The following is a 19627-nucleotide window of genomic DNA, read 5'->3' on the forward strand; positions in this document are numbered from 1 at the left end:
TTTTCGTTTTGAATGATTTCGTTTAAAGACATTTCAAGCTTTGTGTATTTGTCATGTCTGTGTGAGGCATACACTGAGTTTCGTTAAGTTAGGATGTGCTAGTTCACGTGCAATGCAAGTGAGCGCGCGGGCGCCTCCGTTATATTTGTTTCGTAGCCTATTCATTAAATACAGGCAATTGGTTGACGAAAAATTGATTAAAATTAAGATACAATTTATACAAAACGAAATTCACTTTAAAGAAAGGCTTTCTACAAAACAACTTCAACTTCAACGGTCAAAATCATGTCTGACCCGCTGCATGTCTCATATTGCGCATCCTATCTTACTCGCTCGTGCTGTTCACTTTTCATAAATCAACATAAATGAAAAAAAATAACATTATAATATTTTAACAAATACGAAACTAAATGCGCTTTACAACAGTAGGCCTACATACTCTCTATTTGTACAAATTTCTGCGCATTAATTTAATTCTGAATTTTGCACACACAAGTTGAAAGGCATTTGTTCAAATCAAGTTCACGGAAAATTGTGCGTGCATTTATTAATCATTATGATACTAAAATCCTAACAAATAGGCTATGCTATGTACAAAAAATCAGATGAGCCAATAATATGAACGCATTTACACGTTAAGCATTTTCCTCCTATAGAAAACCATTATAAGAAAGCTTAATGTGGCTTAATGCAGATTAGAATGTCCCCTTATTTTGTTGAAATAACGAGATATTATGTCGATACTAGGCTACTGTGTCCACCGTGGTCTCCTTTTTGATCAGCGGAAACGATTTTTGCTTGTTTGGGATCTGACTGTCCAACGTATTTTAAAAAGTTAAGCAAACTTTCCTGTCTTTTTGACATTTTTCCCCTGAGTGAAACGATCGAGGCTAACAGCAATCTCAACTCGTACAAGCGCGCAAGTCATGAGTCACAAACATTGAACACTACACAAACAGTAATTTTATTTTATTTCATTTAGGCAATTCATTTTAGTGACACAGGAGGTGCCGGATCCAATAAAAAAGGTTCCGGATCTAATGTCGGAGGTGGGGCTCAAATTAAGCCCTGGCTGTTGTTCATTTAATTTGTTTTAAAATTCACATTTCATCCAGAGCGGTTTCTTCTCGCTTTGCAATGTTTTCGCTTTCTTCTCGATGTGCAATGTATGCATAGGCTACACAGACCACAGACACACAGGCTCTCTCTCTCAAAAATGGTATTTATTTGCTGTGAGAAATAGAGTGGACCTCGGGTTCGGGTCGGGTTCGGGCTTAACATGTAAATTTAATTGTCGGGTCGGGTCGGGTCGGGTTAAATGATCGCGGGTACGGGCCGGGTTCGGGCTTCAGTTTAAAGCCCGTGCAGACCTCTAGCGTAAGTGTGTGTGTTGATTGACATTCGTAGTGAAATCTTCCTGTGTGGTTTTGATCAAGTGTTTTGAGGTGGTTTTCTCTTTGACGGATCCAGGATTCGCTTGTGTAGTTTTCTGATGACTGTTGTTGAACCCAACACACACACACACACACACACACACACTCTCTTCTCTCGCTCTAGAACGCTGCCTTTCTGTACGGCCTCGGGATGGTTTACTTCCATTACAACGCATTTCAATGGTGAGTATCTTCACATCCACATGTGATGCATGTGTGAACGCAACATGTTTGATTGGCATTTTGGACGTCATGTGACGTGGTGAATGAGATCAGATGCGCAGGCGGACCGTTTCCATGGCGATGTTCAGGTCATGTGGGCTGATTATGGGAGACCGCGTTTACTCGCGTGTGAATCCGCATGTGACGACGGGTTGGCCTGCCGACAGTGGGTTTAGTCTAGTTTAATGTATCGTCTGTTGCCTCAGTCACATGACCGTAACGCTTTGTGTTGTTCAGGAAGGAGTGTTTCATTGCTCTGTGTGTGTGTGTGTGTGTGTGTGTGTGTGTGTGTGTGTGTGTGCTCTCAGGGCGATCAAGGCGTTTCAGGAGGTGCTGTACATCGACCCCGGCTTCTCTCGAGCTAAAGAGATCCACCTGCGTCTCGGCCTGATGTTCAAAGTCAACACGGACTACGAGTCGAGCTTAAAGGTACGGCACCAGGGTCACGGGGGGGTCAGGACACATCTAGTGTGTGTGTGGTAGTTTCTCGTTCTTCTTTTCTCAGCAGTGTTCGTGAACTTCTGTGATTTACATGAAAACATCGACAGGCTGAAACTCACGTGATCTCTGACATGCCAATCTGTTGGCGTCTCCTGAATGAGATCCACATCTGGACCGTTTCTGTTTCTTGCTGTCATTTATTTGTGTGATATTCTGTAGTAGGGCTGGGTGATATATCACATGACATTGTTAGGCGCATCTCGTCAGTAAAGCCGGTTCCTTGATTAGTAGTAAATCGCCATCACCTGCTTTCAGATGGAGCGGGGCCGTAGTTAACTGGCAAGCTGAGCCATATCGCATTAATTATAGCAGGCGATACGTCCGTGGTAATTAATGCGATATGGCTCAGCTTGTCAGTTAAAGGCACAATATGTAACTTTTTTGCTTTAAAAATAGCAAAAATCACTATATCTATGTTATATATTTTCTTTAGTTGTGTACTTACATTATCCCGACTGTTTCCAACAACTTTCAAACCAGGAGAAATTTGTAATTTAATTCGAAGACACGTCCCGTTTCTTTATTTCTGTTTTGTCGCCGTCAATGGCGTCATATCCGCGTTGTCCCTGGTTTCCGCTCGTACTGCCATAGCAACCAGAGCCCTCTGATAGTAACCAAGGCGACTGACGTGGACAACTGTGTAGTTCGCAATGTCTATCTGCACGCTGTTGTTGTTTCATTCAAACATTATGGACCATGGCAAGCAGACTTTGGATAAAAAAGGAGAACTAAACCGAGAATCAGTATCAGCGCGGTGTTTTCGAGATGCCTAGAGCTCCACGTCCGAGACTTCGACCGCTCCTACATGTACTTTATTAAACAGGTGAGCACATTTACATAAAACTAATCAATGTTATATAGTTCAACAATGATAAAATGTTAGAATATGATCTGTATGTTATTCTAATGTTGATCTAGCTTACTGCTAGTCTCATACAGACAAACTAACACATTCATTTCAACACATTTAAATGCAGTTTAGTGTGCTAGTGTAATGTTAGACCAAGTGAAACAGCGCTGCGTTACCTCACAAGTTTAATTTGTCTAATAAACTGACCTGTGAGTAGTAATTCTGCGTGTAGTTCGGCAGAATGAAATGTCCATATTCCTTTTATATCTGCGGGACTCGCGTCGCGTGTGGAGCTGCTAGCTGTCTCTTAGCAATCCCGAACTGCTTCATTTCACAGTCATGATAAAAGTCACACACACTCATCCATAAACATTATTAGATCGGTCGGCTTGACGTTGACGACAAGATCCATAATTCTTAGCAAATGTTGCGTCATCAAACTACGCCTTTGTTATTGTAAAGAGGTTAGCGACCCCTAGTGGCGAAAAATTCCATACTGTACATTTAACTACGGCTCTGTGTAGTAAAGGCCGCTCCATCTGAAAGCAGGTGAAGGTGATTTACTACTAATCAAGGAACCGGCTTTACTGACGAGATGCGCCTAACAATGTCATGCGATGTATCGCCCAGCCCTATTCTGTTGTGTTGATAGTTAATGCAGTGTTAGCCGGTTGTTGTTGCTTTGAAGTCCCTCCGTTAGTGAGGTCAGGTGGTGATGTCAGCTGGTTTTGTCCCTGTGTGTCCGCAGCACTTTCAGCTGGCGCTCATCGACTCCAGTCACTGCACTCTGTCTAAAGCTGAGAGTAAGTTCCTTCAGCCTCTCCATCACACACACACACACACACACACACACACCACACACACTTCTGAGCACACACACTGATTACAGATTCATTAGGAGACTTTAGGAGGAGTGTGATGGATTATTATTATTATGATTTATTATTTTTATTATTATTATTATTATTATTATTAGTGCTGTTGGTTCAGTATTGATAAAACCTCTAATAGGACCTATTATGCCTGTCTCTATGAAGCCCCGCCTTCTGAAAAGCACACTGTGCTCTGATTGGTCGGCTGGAGCAGTGTGTTGTGATTGGTCAAGCGCTTCGAGTGTGTTTGGGAAATGTCCCGCCCCTTACCATAACCACCAGTTTAACACACTACTAACTCACTCAACCAGGCCCCACCCCTTACCATCTCTCGCTCTCTCGCTCTCTCTCTCTCTCTCTCTCTCTCTCTCTCTCTCTCTCTCTCTCTCTCTCTCTCTCTCTCTCGCTCTCGCTCTCTCACACACGCGCACACTCACTCTCTCTCACGCACACACATGCACACTCTCTCTCCCCTCTCTCTCACACGCTCTCTCTCTTGCTCTCTCTCGCACACGCGCACTCACTCTCACGCACACACTCTCTCTCGCTCACACACACTCTCTCTCGCTCTCACACGCACACACATGCACACACTCTGTCTCGCACACACTCACACACACTCTCTCTTGCTCTCTCTCTTGCTCTCTCTCGCACACGCGCACACTCACTCTCACGCACACACACACTCTCTCTCTCTCTCGCTCTCACACGCACACACATGCACACACTCTCACTCTCGCACACACACACACACACACTCTCTCTCGCTCACACGCACACACTCACACACACTCTTATAAGCTCTCTCTCATACACATGCGCGCACATACACTCGTGCTCTCTCCCCTCTCTCTCACGCGCTCTCACTCACTCACTCACTCACTCACACACACTCACACACACACACTCACACACACACACACACACACACACACACACACACACAGATTAACTGTACCAAGGAAGCCGTTTCTGCAGGATCTTCTCACACAGAAAAGCTGCTGTTCTGAATTTGCTGCTAATTCTTGTCTTTGTGTTTGTAGTTCAGTTCCACATCGCGCACCTGTACGAGATTCAGGTGAGTCCCTCACTTACACCTCCAGCTTTGACTAACCGCACACAAACTAACTCTGCCTTATAGTGGATGGTAATGCATGAGATCATGTTTGCACTTTCTGAGCTGAACATTCGGCTGGTGTTGCTATAGCAACAGCAGAGAGGGGTTGCCGGGGTGTTGCTAAGGCACTTTCCTCCGCCCTGAGCGTTCACTACAGGATCACATGACAGTAGAGATTGGTGTTGTAGCGCTCAGAACACATGTGATCTGTGACTCTCTGCTTGTGTGACAGAAGAGATATCGCACAGCTAAAGAGGCGTACGAGAGTCTCCTGCTGACCGAGGCGTTACCTGTGCAGGTGAAGGCCGCCACCTTACAGCAGCTGGGTAAGAACACCTGCAGTCTCACTCGCGTCTGCCACTCAGCTTATTTATTCCTCACAGGTGTGGCGTATCAGACCCCCGGACCCCCCAATACAGTACAACTGCACATTTTAGAGTGGCCTTTTATTCTGGCCAGCCTAAGGCACACCTGTGAGGTGGATGGATATCTGGGCAAAGGAGAAGTGCTCACTAATACAGATTTCAGTTCAGCTCATGAAAAATGGGGGCAAAAACAAAAGTGCTGCGTTTATAATTTTGTTCAGTGTAATTAGAATTTTGCCAATATTTAAGAAAGATATTCGAATTTAGCTTTTGAGCCATTTTGACTACAACATCAGTCCGGGCGTCTGTGTTTTCGACTCCCTCTGGACGAGCTCTAACGCTTTAGAGGCGTTTACACCTGTGTTTAGTGTCGTCCACTCGTGACCCGATCGACTACACCACACCTGAACATCAGCTGTGAACTGGGCCAGAGACGGCAGAACACAGATTACTGATGGTGTGTTTCACCAGGGTCTCTGCATCTGTGTGCAATTTTATTCTAAAGCTTTTTTCTCTCACTCTCTCTCTCACACACACACACACACACACAGGCTGGATGCATCATACAGTCGAGCAGCTGGGAGATAAAGCTAATAAGGACAGCTACGCTATCCAGTGTCTCCAGAAATCCCTGGAAGCCGATCCGAACTCTGGCCAGTCCTGGTATTTCCTCGGCAGGTCAGTCACATGACGTGAACACACACGTGAAGCGAGCGTTTGCTGATCTGCGGGGGTTTAGCAGGCGTGTGTGTTTGCTCTCTGCAGGTGCTACTCCAGTATTGGGAAGGTCCAGGACGCTTTCATCTCATACAGACAGTCCATTGATAAATCTGAGGCCAGCGCCGACACGTGGTGCTCGATCGGGTACGTATCCGCCAGAACCGCTTCAGCCACGCACGTTTACATCAGGAGACGGTGTACAAATGACTCCTCACTCCTCGTTTCTCATGTCACTGTTTAAAGGCCAAATTGAATCTTCTGCTCTTTTCTGCACAATAACAGTTTGTAGTCGGAAGATCATATGATCCGTGAGCGTTCTTGCATCTGACCTGAAATGTTCAGCTGTAGCTTTGGCGCGTCTGGTTGGATTATAAAGACTGCTGTTGAATTACGTTGTTGTGAATTTATTAGGCATGCACGATGTATCGGTATCGGCCGATTCACGATGAGAAAATTTGTCCGATATATTAAAGCCGATAAATAATGGATTATTTCCTCCAGCTGAGACACTTCAGATGCACACTGTTCATCGTGATGGTTTCAAATTGCTTGAAATATGATTAGAATCACTTCAACAAAGGAAAATACAGTGAAGTGCAACACAAGTCTGTCATATCGGCTACATAACATTGTAATAAGAGCCTCATAATTGTGTGTTTGGGACGTGGCTTTTTTGTTTTGTAATCAGGCTCTCAAAAATGGCATAGAAATTCGGGTTTAGATTTATCGGCCAATATATCGGTTATCGGCTTTCAAATATAAAGAATTATCGATATCAGCCAAGATGTTCGTATCGGTGCATCCCTAGAATTTATGCGTCCGTTTTTCATTGTCCAACGAAAATACTCATAAACGACATGTTTTCACTGGCCGTAATAATCTCACTTTGCACATTGTTCTGCTTTGTTGTAGTGTTGCACGGTGCACCGATACTTCAAAAGTATCGCGATTCTCGGAAATGAAAAACGTCACGATTCCTAAATGTATTAGTATCGATACTTCTAAGAATGACCGCATTCCAGATTTGTAAGGCCGGCGACACACTGGCTGCGTGGCGTGAGCGTCTCAGCTGCGTGGCGTGTCCGTTTTTATTTCGGCTCCCATGATAACAACAGGTTAGAGCTAGCACACTGCCTGCGTGACACGCGCGCACGCTAGAAATAGAACCGACGCCTATTTTTCACGCGACACGCAAGCGTGTTGGAAGCGTTTCCAGGCAAAATAGAATAGGAAAAGATGTTTCTATGTCATTTTGACACGAATACATATTAATAAATGACATTTTGATGTTTGAAAGTCTCTAGGTTTTGACATAAATGCAGATATAAATGTAATTTAAAAAAATATTATCGATTTTCAAATACTGCACCTCTCAATACAGAACGAAATATTCTGTAGCCTATTTTGCCGTCAAAACTGCCGACGTTGTCTTTGCTGCTATATATTTATGTTTAACATGAAGTATAGGCCTTCCACAACTGTCTCCCCACATGTCAAATATATCACCAATGAGGCTTATTATATGTTGCCAATATTAAACATTGTTTAATATAATCGCTGGTCATATTTTTATTCAAAGTTCAGAATCAAGATAAAGTTATTACCGGTAACTCTTATGTTCCTTATGATAACTGAGATAATGCTGCTATTTTTTTTATTTTTTTTTACCTTGAATGTCATTGCTCTAATTTATTTGTTATATTTTTATATTTCATATTTTGTTCAAATGTTAGAATGTTGTCCCGGTTTTAAAATAAAGCACAGCAATGATATTTGAGAGTGTTTCTCCCTTTTCAGTAAAAAGTATAAAAAGTTCTGCGTATTTCAGATCGCAATTCTTGACTTGGTATCGGTATCGAAACAATAATTTTGGTATCGTGACAACACTACTTTGTTGTGTATATATATGAATATTCTTGTATGTGTATCCATCTTATTCCTGCTCCCATGATGCTTTGCCTGAATTATGGGTGTAACTTCCGTTAAGCTGTAAACAATCAGTGAAAGACTCGCTCTATGAACGCAATAATCGTTTTTTTTTTTTTTTTTTTTTACTGGGTACAAAACCTTTCAACCATCGAACGTTAAATGGAAATGTAAGTGTAAAAGCATCAACAAGATACTTTCAACAAACCATGAATGATCCCAAAAGCTTGATTCTTTCCACAGCAATAATGTATATCTGTATTATGTGATGCACGTTGCCTTAATCAAAAGTGTTCATTAACTTCAGCATTGCGTAATACTATTTCAAAGTGATATCCGTCATTTTGACAGATAATAAATTGTATTGACACGTGAAAACAAACCTGGAAAGAGACGTGAGGATTTGAGGAGAAAAACGAGAGATTCTTCGAGCATTCCAGTGAATTATTAATGAGATATATCCTAAATTAAATCTGGAGAACAGACCACACATGTGCAGTATATGTTGTCATTTTCCATACTTTTACAGCGGAATGCAAAGGGAAAAAAGAAAAGAATCAGCGGCTGAAAAGAGCTCTTGCCGTAGATATACTTACCAAGTGCAACGTTACGCTCATGATGTCTGAAAACAAAACATGAAGGAAAACTGACGGATCAGCTTTATTTGTAGGGTAACCTTATGTGACCCTGGACCACAAAACCAGTCACATGGTTACATTTTTGAAATTGAGATTTAGGACAATATTTGGCCGAGATACAACTATTAGAAGATCTGGAATCTGAGGGTGCAAAAAAATCTAAACACTGAGAAAATGGCCTTTAAAGTTCTCCATTTATGTCCGTGATTTTGCTGCATTCACTCACAAATATAAATGTTTTATATATTTACGGTTGGAAATTTACTAAATATCTTCATGGAACATGATCTTAATATCCTAATGATTTTTGGCAGAAAAGAAAAAGCGATAATTTTGACCCATACAGTGTATTGTTGGCTATTGCCACAGATAAACCCGTGCGACTCGACTGGGTTTGTGGTCCGGGGTCACATGATTCGAAATGACTCATTTTAGTCTTTTTGAATGGAAGTTCCCCAAACCGGAGGTGCCACCCATAATTCAAACCTCAGGTCAGGAATAAGGTGTAAGGATGTGTTTGAGGTAATTAACCTGCTAGCGTGTGCTCGTAGCGTGCTGTATCAGCAGCAGAATCAGCCCATGGATGCGCTGCAGGCGTATATCTGCGCGGTTCAGCTGGACCACAGTCACGCCGCGGCCTGGATGGATCTGGGCACGCTCTACGAGTCCTGCAACCAGCCGCAGGACGCCATCAAGTGCTACGTCAACGCCACGCGCAGCAAAGCCTGCAGCAACACCGCGGCGCTAGCGGCGCGCATCAAGTACCTGCAGGTGAGAGCCAATCAGAGCGAGTCTGTCTGTGTGGGGATCAGTACATGTTGCATTTGTTGTGAATATGTTCAGTTAATTTGTGTCAGATTTCTTCACCTTCATTCTTCGTTTGTATGCGTGAGTCCAGTGATCATTGGAGCTAGAGATACTTTGACTGATTCAGCTGAGGCCCTCTCGAACTAGCCTGAGCTAGCCTGAACTAGCGTGAACTAGCCTGAATTAGCCTGAACTAGCCTCTCTCTGCTTGAACTGTTCCGCCGCTCGTCCTCAGATGGCTGTTTACATGTCTTTTTCACGCGTTTTCGTCCTAGGCTCAGTTCTGTAACCTCCAACACAATAGTCTACAGAGTAAAAGTAAAATGCTTCCTAGTATTGAGGAAGCCTGGAGCCTCCCAATCCCAGCAGAGCTAACGTCCCGACAGGGTGTCCAGAGCACAGGCCAGCAGGTGAGACCAGATAGACACACACCCCGAGAACCGCCCCTCACACACACACACACACACACACACACACACACGGCTCATCCGGTGGAACCACGCTCCTGCTCGCCGCATCATGTTCACAGTAACCATTGGAATTGCACAAATTATATGTCCATATTGTTAGTATTAGGGGAATCCTTCGGTTAATTCCTACATTTCCAGAAAGTTTAACAGCGAGTCGATCGGTAGCGTGGTTTCAGTACGTGAGCTCCAGTAGTGCAGCTCTACACACACATCTGGGTCAGAAATGAGTTTTATGCTACAAGTGTGTAATCAGGGGCTTTCGCAGCGGAGGAACCTCTTCATCGTTCCTAGAGCTATTGGCGGACGTTCCCGGATGTCGGCGTGTTCGCACCGCAGGAACTAGGAGCAATTTTAGTTCTAGAAACTCTTTTGGAGGAACTACTTTACTCCTCCTTTACGCTCTAACCCAGCGCTAGAGGAACTCTCCGGGACGGTAGTGTTCGCTGATTGGCCGAACGCACGCGAAACACCAGCACCCGCCATTATTAAACCGCACACAGATTATAGCCTATATATTTACTCCAGAAACTAACTCTACGAACATGGGAAACAGTGACCGATGAGCCTCTAAACCTTTACAGAGTTCCTACTGGCGGTGCGAACACAACCAGATAACGTTCCTAAGAGAACCCTTAGCTCTCGGAGAACCACACTGGTGACTCGTTCCTAAGAGAACCATTAGCTCTCGGGGGAACCACACTGGTGACTCGTTCCTAGGAGAACCATTAGCTCTCGGAGAACCACACTGGTGACTCGTTCCTAAGAGAACCATTAGCTCTCGGGGGAACCACACTGGTGACTCGTTCCTAGGAGAACCATTAGCTCGGGGAACCACACTGGTGACTCGTTCCTAAGAGAACCATTAGCTCGGGGAACCACACTGGTGACTCGTTCCTAAGAGAACCATTAGCTCTCGGGGAACCACACTGGTGACTCGTTCCTAAGAGAACCATTAGCTCGGGGAACCACACTGGTGACTCGTTCCTAAGAGAACCATTAGCTCGGGGAACCACACTGGTGATTCGTTCCTAAGAGAACCATTAGCTCGGGGAACCACACTGGTGACTCGTTTCCTAAGAGAACCATTAGCTCGGGGAACCACACTGGTGATTCGTTCCTAAGAGAACCATTAGCTCGGGGAACCACACTGGTGACTCGTTTCCTAAGAGAACCATTAGCTCGGGGAACCACACTGGTGACTCTCGTTCCTAGGAGAACCATTAGCTCTCGGGGAACCACACTGGTGACTCGTTCCTAAGAGAACCATTAGCTCTCGGGGAACCACACTGGTGACTCGTTCCTAGGAGAACCATTAGCTCTCGGGGAACCACACTGGTGACTCGTTTCCTAAGAGAACCATTAGCTCTCGGGGAACCACACTGGTGACTCGTTCCTAGGAGAACCATTAGCTCTCGGAGAACCACACTGGTGTCTCGTTCCTAAGAGAACCATTAGCTCGGGGAACCACACTGATGACTCGTTCCTAAGAGAACCATTAGCTCTCGGGGAACCACACTGGTGACTCGTTCCTAAGAGAACCATTAGCTCGGGGAACCACACTGGTGACTCGTTCCTAAGAGAACCATTAGCTCGGGGAACCACACTGGTGATTCGTTCCTAAGAGAACCATTAGCTCGGGGAACCACACTGGTGACTCGTTTCCTAAGAGAACCATTAGCTCGGGGAACCACACTGGTGACTCTCGTTCCTAGGAGAACCATTAGCTCTCGGAGAACCACACTGGTGTCTCGTTCCTAAGAGAACCATTAGCTCGGGGAACCACACTGGTGACTCGTTCCTAAGAGAACCATTAGCTCGGGGAACCACACTGGTGACTCGTTCCTGAGAGAACCATTAGCTCTCGGGGAGCCACACTGGTGACTCGTTCCTAGGAGAACCATTAGCTCTCGGGGAACCACACTGGTGACTCGTTCCTGAGAGAACCATTAGCTCTCGGGGAGCCACACTAGTGACTTGTTTCCTAAGAGAACCATTAGCTCGGGGAACCACACTGGTGACTCGTTCCTGAGAGAACCATTAGCTCTCGGGGAACCACACTGGTGACTCGTTCCTAAGAGAACCATTAGCTCGGGGAACCACACTGGTGACTCGTTCCTGAGAGAACCATTAGCTCTCGGGGAACCACACTGGTGACTCGTTCCTAAAAGAACCATTAGCTCGGGGAACCACACTGGTGACTCGTTCCTGAGAGAACCATTAGCTCTCGGGGAACCACACTGGTGACTTGTTTCCTAAGAGAACCATTAGCTCTCGGGGAACCACACTGGTGATTAGAACCATCCGGTGCGAAAGCCCCTGTTGTGCCGTTTCTCACCCAGAGTTGTGTTTGTGATGTAGTCATTAGTTCTGCAGTCGTTGTTTCTCTAGTGTTGCAGTTCCACAACAAACACTGACGCAGTCCGGCTGGAGTAGTTCATAGTCGAGTGTGTGTGTGTGTGTGTGCGCGTGCGTGTGTGTGTGTGTGTGTTCATGACACAGTACAATGAGACGTGTTTTTCTCTCATTGATACTGATGCACTCGCTCATAATAAGTGTTTTATATTATTTGTTTTTTGCATCTTTTCTCTGTTGTTGTTTTGGGTGGGGGGGGGTACAATCAGACGTCTGTAAATGTGCTTACAGTTACAGTTAGATATCAGGACCTTCAGCACCTGTTTGTTTTATTAATTCTGTTTTTGTTTTTACACTGGAGTCGATATGGCCACTCCTAGACCACTGGTTCAAAGATGTGGCTTGAGTTATTTCCCAAAACATATACAAGAATGTGACTTAGAGAAGTGGCCCTCGCTGAGGAACAGAAGATCTTCAAAATGTTGTCATATAATCTGTCATGGCTATAAAATTTGTTTAAAAGCTTTTTAATATTTAAAGGAATTTAATTACAGAATTAGAGTCGACACGCGTGAAGCGAGGCCGTATGTGCAGCGCTCGGGTGTGTTGAGCTGATGCCTGTAATTGAAGCAAGTGCAGTTTCAGTCCAGTTATTCCACACTGTTTCTGGTCAAAATCACTCCTAAGTGTTTCTGATACTGTAGAACAACAACAATATGGTTCATTAAACAGGGTTTGAAAGGATTTGTTTACCGTTTTATCTTTGTGGCGACTGAATCTATATCTGATCCAATTCTGACAAGATAAAGCTCCAGAAAGACCTTAAAGAGTTAGTTCACCCAAAGATGAAAATTAGCCATGATTTACTCGCCCTCAAGTCATCCTAGGTGTATATGACTTTCTTCTTTCAGATGAACACAGAGTTATATTAAAAAATGTCCTGGCTCTTCCAAGCTTTATAATGGCAGCGAAAGTCCATAAAAAAAGCATCCATTCATGATAAAAGTGCATCTCTCCATCATCTAGGAGATGCACTTTTATGATGGATAGATGGACTTTTATGATGGATAGACGCACTTTTATGATGGACAGATGCACTTTTATGATGGATAGATGCACTTTTATGATGGATAGATGCACTTTTATGATGGATAGATGGACTTTTATGATGGATAGACGCACTTTTATGATGGATAGATGCACTTTTATGATGGATAGATGCACTTTTATGATGGATAGATGCACTTTTATGATGGATAGATGGACTTTTATGATAGATAGATGCACTTTTATGATGGACAGATGCACTTTTATGATGGATAGATGGACTTTTATGATGGATAGACGCACTTTTATGATGGATAGACGCACTTTTATGATGGATAGATGCACTTTTATGATGGACAGATGCACTTTTATGATGGATAGATGCACTTTTATGATGGATAGACGCACTTTTATGATGGATAGATGCACTTTTATGATGGATAAATGCACCTTTATGATGGATAGATGCACTTTTATGATGGACAGATGCACTTTTATGATGGATAGATGCACTTTTATGATGGATAGATGCACTTTTATGATGGATAGACGCACTTTTATGATGGATAGACGCACTTTTATGATGGATAGATGCACTTTTATGATGGATAAATGCACCTTTATGATGGATAGATGCACTTTTATGATGGATAGATGCACTTTTATGATGGATAGACGCACTTTTATGATGGATAGATGCACTTTTATGATGGATAGACGCACTTTTATGATGGATAGATGCACTTTTATGATGGATAAATGCACCTTTATGATGGATAGATGCACTTTTATGATGGACAGATGCACTTTTATGATGGATAGATGCACTTTTATGATGGATAGACGCACTTTTATGATGGATAGACGCACTTTTATGATGGATAGACGCACTTTTATGATGGACAGATGCACTTTTATGATGGATAGATGCACTTTTATGATGGACAGATGCACTTTTATGATGGATAGATGGACTTTTATGATGGATAGACGCACTTTTATGATGGATAGACGCACTTTTATGATGGATAGATGCACTTTTATGATGGACAGATGCACTTTTATGATGGATAGATGCACTTTTATGATGGATAGACGCACTTTTATGATGGATAGATGCACTTTTATGATGGACAGATGCACTTTTATGATGGATAGATGCACTTTTATGATGGATAGATGCACTTTTATGATGGATAGACGCACTTTTATGATGGATAGATGCACTTTTATGGACTTCGAAACACTAACGGCCATTCACTGCCATTATAAAGCTTGGAAGAGCCAAGACATTTTTTAATATAACTCTGATTGTATTCGTCTGAAAAAAGAATGTCATAAACACCTAGCATGACTTGAGGGAGAGTAAATCATGGGCTAATTTTTATCTTTGGGTGAACTAACTCTTCAACAATGCTGCTGGTCAAGAGGACAGTATGCAAGGCTCAATCTCGAGCTGTAATCATGATTTACTCGTTCCCTCTGAGATGCTTCTCTCTGCTGTCAGTCAGCCCACTCGCAGCTCTCTTCCTCTCTATTCATCTCACGATTTCTGCCTATTGTGGAGGAATATTGATCGACGACTTTTACATGTGCTGACTGTGAGCGTTTCAGACTCTCAGATGTGTTGAGTCTCTGTGTCTCCTGACGTGTGTGTGGTGTCCCTCAGGCGTGTAAACCCGGGGCGTCGGGTTCGGCTCAGGGCTCGGGTCAGTCTCTGCCAGCCCACGTGAGTCCACTGGATCAGGCCGACGATCAGTCCAGTCCAGCCAAGAGGAAGAGAACCACCAGCCCTGCCAAGGTTTGTGCTCGGTTCTTCCGGTCATGTGACTCTGAGATAACGGCAGCGGTAATTAGGTGCTTAAAGTACTAGAATTTGACTTTTTGAAATTTAAGTCCTGGAAAACCCTTAAAAACAGCCATTTTTATGAAGAAGTACTTTAGAAGTGCTTGAATTATTGAAAGACAATATAAAGGAAATATATTTTAAATTTTATTGATAAAACAATCTTTTCACACAGAATGTCATGTCCATTTGATGTAGATATAGAGTCATGTTCCTCTATATGGCTGAGCTTGATATTGCTCTTATAAATATCCAAGTGTTTTTACATTCTTTTTAGAATTTAAAAGATGATAAAGAAAGATATTGTTTGATAAGTGAGATCTCTGATTGTAGTCCTTGAAAAAAAAAGAAAAAAGTAGTGCTTAAAGTCCTTGAAAGTCCTGGAATTTGACCGTGTCTGTATGAGGCCTGTAATGGTGTCTCCTGTGTTCCTCCTCAGAGCTCCTCAGAGTCTTGGACCAACAGTTCAGCACCGCCAGCGACTCCGAGCTGGTACCCGTCTCCTCAGAAGCTGCAGGTGAGTGTGTGATGAACACTGTGTGCCAGTCCTCACAGCTGAGCTTGCCTGCGGTCGAGTGCTGATGACCCGGGGTGATGGAACAGGAGTAGCGGCAGATCTTTTCTTTTGTGTAGGGATGCACCGATATAAACATTTTGGCTGATACCGATAATTCTTTATATTAGAAAGGGTTAGTGTTTCAGCTGAAGGAAGTAATACATTATATTTTGGCCAAATCTTCTTATTGGGCAGATAGCGATAACATTAAAAATGATAATATATCGGCCGATACCAATATGGTGGCCGAAATATCGTGCATCCGTTTTGTGATCTACATCCGATTATAACGATCATCAAGTGATCGATCATCAAGTAAGAGTAAATGTAGGGGGGGACTTGGCTCTTTGCATGGGTTGTTGATTGGATGTTGAGATGTGGGCGTCGCACTCAAGTGTATGCAGATGAGCATGAGTGGAGTTTAGCTGCACTATATCTAACTCTTCACTGGAAGATCCAGTTACAACAATCTGATTAAACATTAAAAGCTCAAAAAAAATTTTTTTAAATGAAAAGTGTGGATAACATAACATGCATGTAGAAAATAAATTGGGTTCCTTTACATTTCATACCAGCTTTTACTTTCTTTTGCACGTTTACACGACATCAAGATACTAAAAATCCATTTTTCGTGTTCAGACCACAACGATGTCAAAACGATCCCGTTCTCATGTATTCTGCTGCTAGGCCAGTAGTTGGCGATGTCACTTTGTAAAGAAACACTACACGTCTTCAGACTGAACGTGTAATACGCATGCGCATGACATCACTGTTTTCACAAATTCACGTTGTTGTAGTCTACACAGAGACGATACGCTATCATTAGAAAAAATTAAATTAAATAATAAAATACTTTTCAAATGTTTGGATTTTCTGGCCCCGAAATGCCTTTGTGTAAATGAACAGCCAAAAGTCATAGAGTTTTACCCCTTGCATGCGTCGTGATGTTGGTTTAAACCAGGCGTGTCCAATCCTGCTCCGGCCTGGAGGCTTCCAGTGATCCTGAGGCCTGGAATGGCTGGTTCAGGTGTGTGATTAGATCTGGTCTGGGAACAGGATTGGGCTCCACTGGTTTAGACGGTGGTTTGTTGGCCTGTGAGCTGCTTCTCACTGAAGAACTTCCATGCTGTTGATTTCAGATGTGACGTCCCTGACTATCATTGATCCGTTTCGAGATGAACACTGATGAATGTCTGTGCTTCTTTTGCTCAGCCGTTCACTGAATGTCTCTTCCTCTCAGATGCTGGAACAGTTGCGAGCCAACCGTGCGAGTCTGAAGCCTGTTCAGATGCAGATGTTGGATCAGTTGGAGGCTCAGCTGTCAGCCATGCACCAGCAACAGGTGCGCCACAACAGCGTTCAGGAAAACCTTCGGAGGAATCTGGCCCTGAAATCTTCCAGCTCATTGTTTTCTGTGGCTGAGATGTTTTCCTCTTAAAGTCCCCCTGTGGTGAAAATCCAATGTTGTTTATGTGTCTATGTGGTGTTTTTAATATGCTTTAAGACAAACCATGTGTAAATTCATAAGTCGACACCATTGCTGAGTATTTCCTCCTTAAAACTGCAGTGAACCAAAGACAGTCTCAAAAACACGCTTTGAAATCGCTGGTGTTTCTGACGTCACAAACTACCTTGTAACCAATCAGATCAACGTGTGATCGTCAACCAGTGGATCTCTGAGCTGAGTGAGTGAGTGGAGGCGGGGCTCATTTGCATATTCATAGCACCGCGCATACTAAATGAGGCAAGAGTGTCGAGTTACATTCAAGATATTTTAAGGCATGAAAACTTTTTTGGGAAAAAGTGCTTAAATATGTAATTTTGGTGATCAAAGATGAGTTTTAAGGGATACAATTATTGACTACAGGGGGACTTTAATACTATTGTGACACTTTAGCTGCTCTTCCACCGTCGGGTCGAACTCTTCTAAGAACGGCACGGAACGGTTCCAGTAAATTTCCACTTGAGTTTGGTTACTCGGTTACACACCGTTCTGAACCCGGTGGAGTGTGTGTGGAGACATGTTTCTCTGTAGCGGAGTGATGTAACAAAGTTAATAAAATGAAAAGAAATATTTGATCATCCTCCATAACGGTTACTATTTACATCTCATATCGTCTGTAAACTCTTTCATGATGCATTTGTACAGTAGTCAACATTTGAAAGAAGTTAATCAAAGTTGTCCTAAGATAAGAACGGGGATTGTTCAAAATTCATGTATAACTTTGATGAAAGGTTTTGATCCACTTCAAATGTTGATGACTGTATTACATTCCATAGAGCTCCATTATCAAACCACAGTGAAAATGAAACCATATCCGTAACAGCTGGGCTGGTTCGGCACGGAATGGACCAGTTTGGCCCGACGGTGGAAAAGCAGCTTTAAGCCTTGTGGACACCGGATGATTATCGCACACGCTTATTGCCAGCGTTTTTCGAGACGTTTTTGGTGCGTCTTTGTGTTCATACCCAAGCGATTTCCCCTGGCGATGCACCGAGTGAACTTGCAAATTCACTCCCTGAATCCTATTTGATTTGGAATTCCTCTCCACAACAACTCCCTCTTATCGAGGTTTTTGTAATTGCTGTGGCGTTTGTCATAAAGTTCTTTGTGTTCAGACACCAAAGAGACCAGCAGCTCTACATTCATCTTGCCTCGTTGCATCTTCTTCGTCTACTTACTTCCTCTTCCTCTTCGTCTTCTATCAATGTGTGCTCAGCAAGACCGCTTTGTGCTTGAGCGCTTTAATACTTTTGTGCTTTAATATTTACTATGTCTATGCTACTGTAACTTCAGCAGCTCCAGGCACATGAATAAAAGCGGCAATCTCATTTGTTTGCCAGTTTTTAAGGCGGTGCGTCAAACCAAAAAACAACGCCTTTACGTCTGCAGTTTTGCGCATTGGTGTGCATACTCACATTGGCGCCCTTTGTTTAGTCACAAGAGCACACGATAATCGTCCCAGTGTGCACGGGCCTTTAAACTGTAATAGGTGTTTGTTTGACTTGCTTAATATTTGGGGTTGATTGTGCCCTTTCCCTACAGATGAGGCAGAACTCCTCGGGCCCGATCCGACCCTCTCTCCCCAACGGGCCCTCGGGCGTCTCCTCACTGCCTGCTCACCCTGTTCCCCGAGGCCCGGTTCCCCGCCCGCCCTGCATTGCTCATCCGCTGGCCAACGGGCCGCTGCCTCCCAGTCCCGGCTCCCGCTCCGGCCCACAACCCCCTGCAGTCGGCAATAATCACACGCCGGGGAGCAGAGCGAACGGAGACGTGCCTTACCTGCACCCCAACGCACTACCTCACCACTGCAGGAGCCCAGGAGACCCGTGGAGGAGCCAGAACCTCAACGCCACTCAGGTCTGAGCACTGCGCTTCTTACTCTAACCTGAAGCCAAACCGCTTCTGTAGCATTACAGATAAAACACGTGGTCATGATCCTCCCCATTTAGACATTTATCCAAAAATATTTTAGCTTTAAAAAAATGATATGACAAACTCACTAGATTATCTGAACTATGTGTTTGAAAACTGTGTTTTAATTGCCTAAAGCCATAATGAAATAAACTCTCGAGTGCCTTGGACTGATACATTTTTATGAGTCGCATTTTCCCTACATCCAAAAAGCACAGGGATACAGATTTTTACACCCCGTGCAGCACTTTTTTGCACTCATTTTCTTATATGCAGAAGCAGTTTAATCATGCCAGCTCTTATCGTGATATCTGTGATACTGTTTTCCTCAATGTGCAACATCAAAAGAACGTCTTTGTTACGTATGTACTGCAAACACTGAGAATACCACTATGGGAACACCTTTGGTGTGGACGAATGTCTGAAGCCCTTATACCATCACACTAATTTGATTGGCCAATAGCGCTTAGCACCACCCTAAGGCCCAATC

At 43.6% G+C, this 19627-nt stretch overlaps 1 protein-coding gene across 1 annotated transcript in view; it reads left to right on the forward strand.

Annotated features, from left to right (window-relative positions):
• Positions 1-19627, forward strand: part of kdm6al (lysine (K)-specific demethylase 6A, like) — a gene marked incomplete at its 5' end in the record, with an annotated part of 78063 nt that overhangs the window by 37233 nt on the left and 21203 nt on the right. Inside the window, 13 exons of the mRNA XM_084425857.1 lie at positions 1558-1616; positions 1964-2084; positions 3755-3809; positions 4922-4956; positions 5228-5321; positions 5912-6038; positions 6126-6224; positions 9196-9415; positions 9727-9861; positions 14990-15121; positions 15606-15683; positions 16963-17064; positions 18769-19083. Of these exons, the coding sequence (XP_084281983.1) occupies positions 1558-1616; positions 1964-2084; positions 3755-3809; positions 4922-4956; positions 5228-5321; positions 5912-6038; positions 6126-6224; positions 9196-9415; positions 9727-9861; positions 14990-15121; positions 15606-15683; positions 16963-17064; positions 18769-19083 (1572 nt within the window). The remainder of the gene's footprint in view (positions 1-1557; positions 1617-1963; positions 2085-3754; positions 3810-4921; positions 4957-5227; positions 5322-5911; positions 6039-6125; positions 6225-9195; positions 9416-9726; positions 9862-14989; positions 15122-15605; positions 15684-16962; positions 17065-18768; positions 19084-19627) is intronic.

Source organism: Rutilus rutilus, assembly GCF_951802725.1.
Source record: "Rutilus rutilus genome assembly, chromosome: 12".
NCBI classification, from domain to species: domain Eukaryota; kingdom Metazoa; phylum Chordata; class Actinopteri; order Cypriniformes; family Leuciscidae; genus Rutilus; species Rutilus rutilus.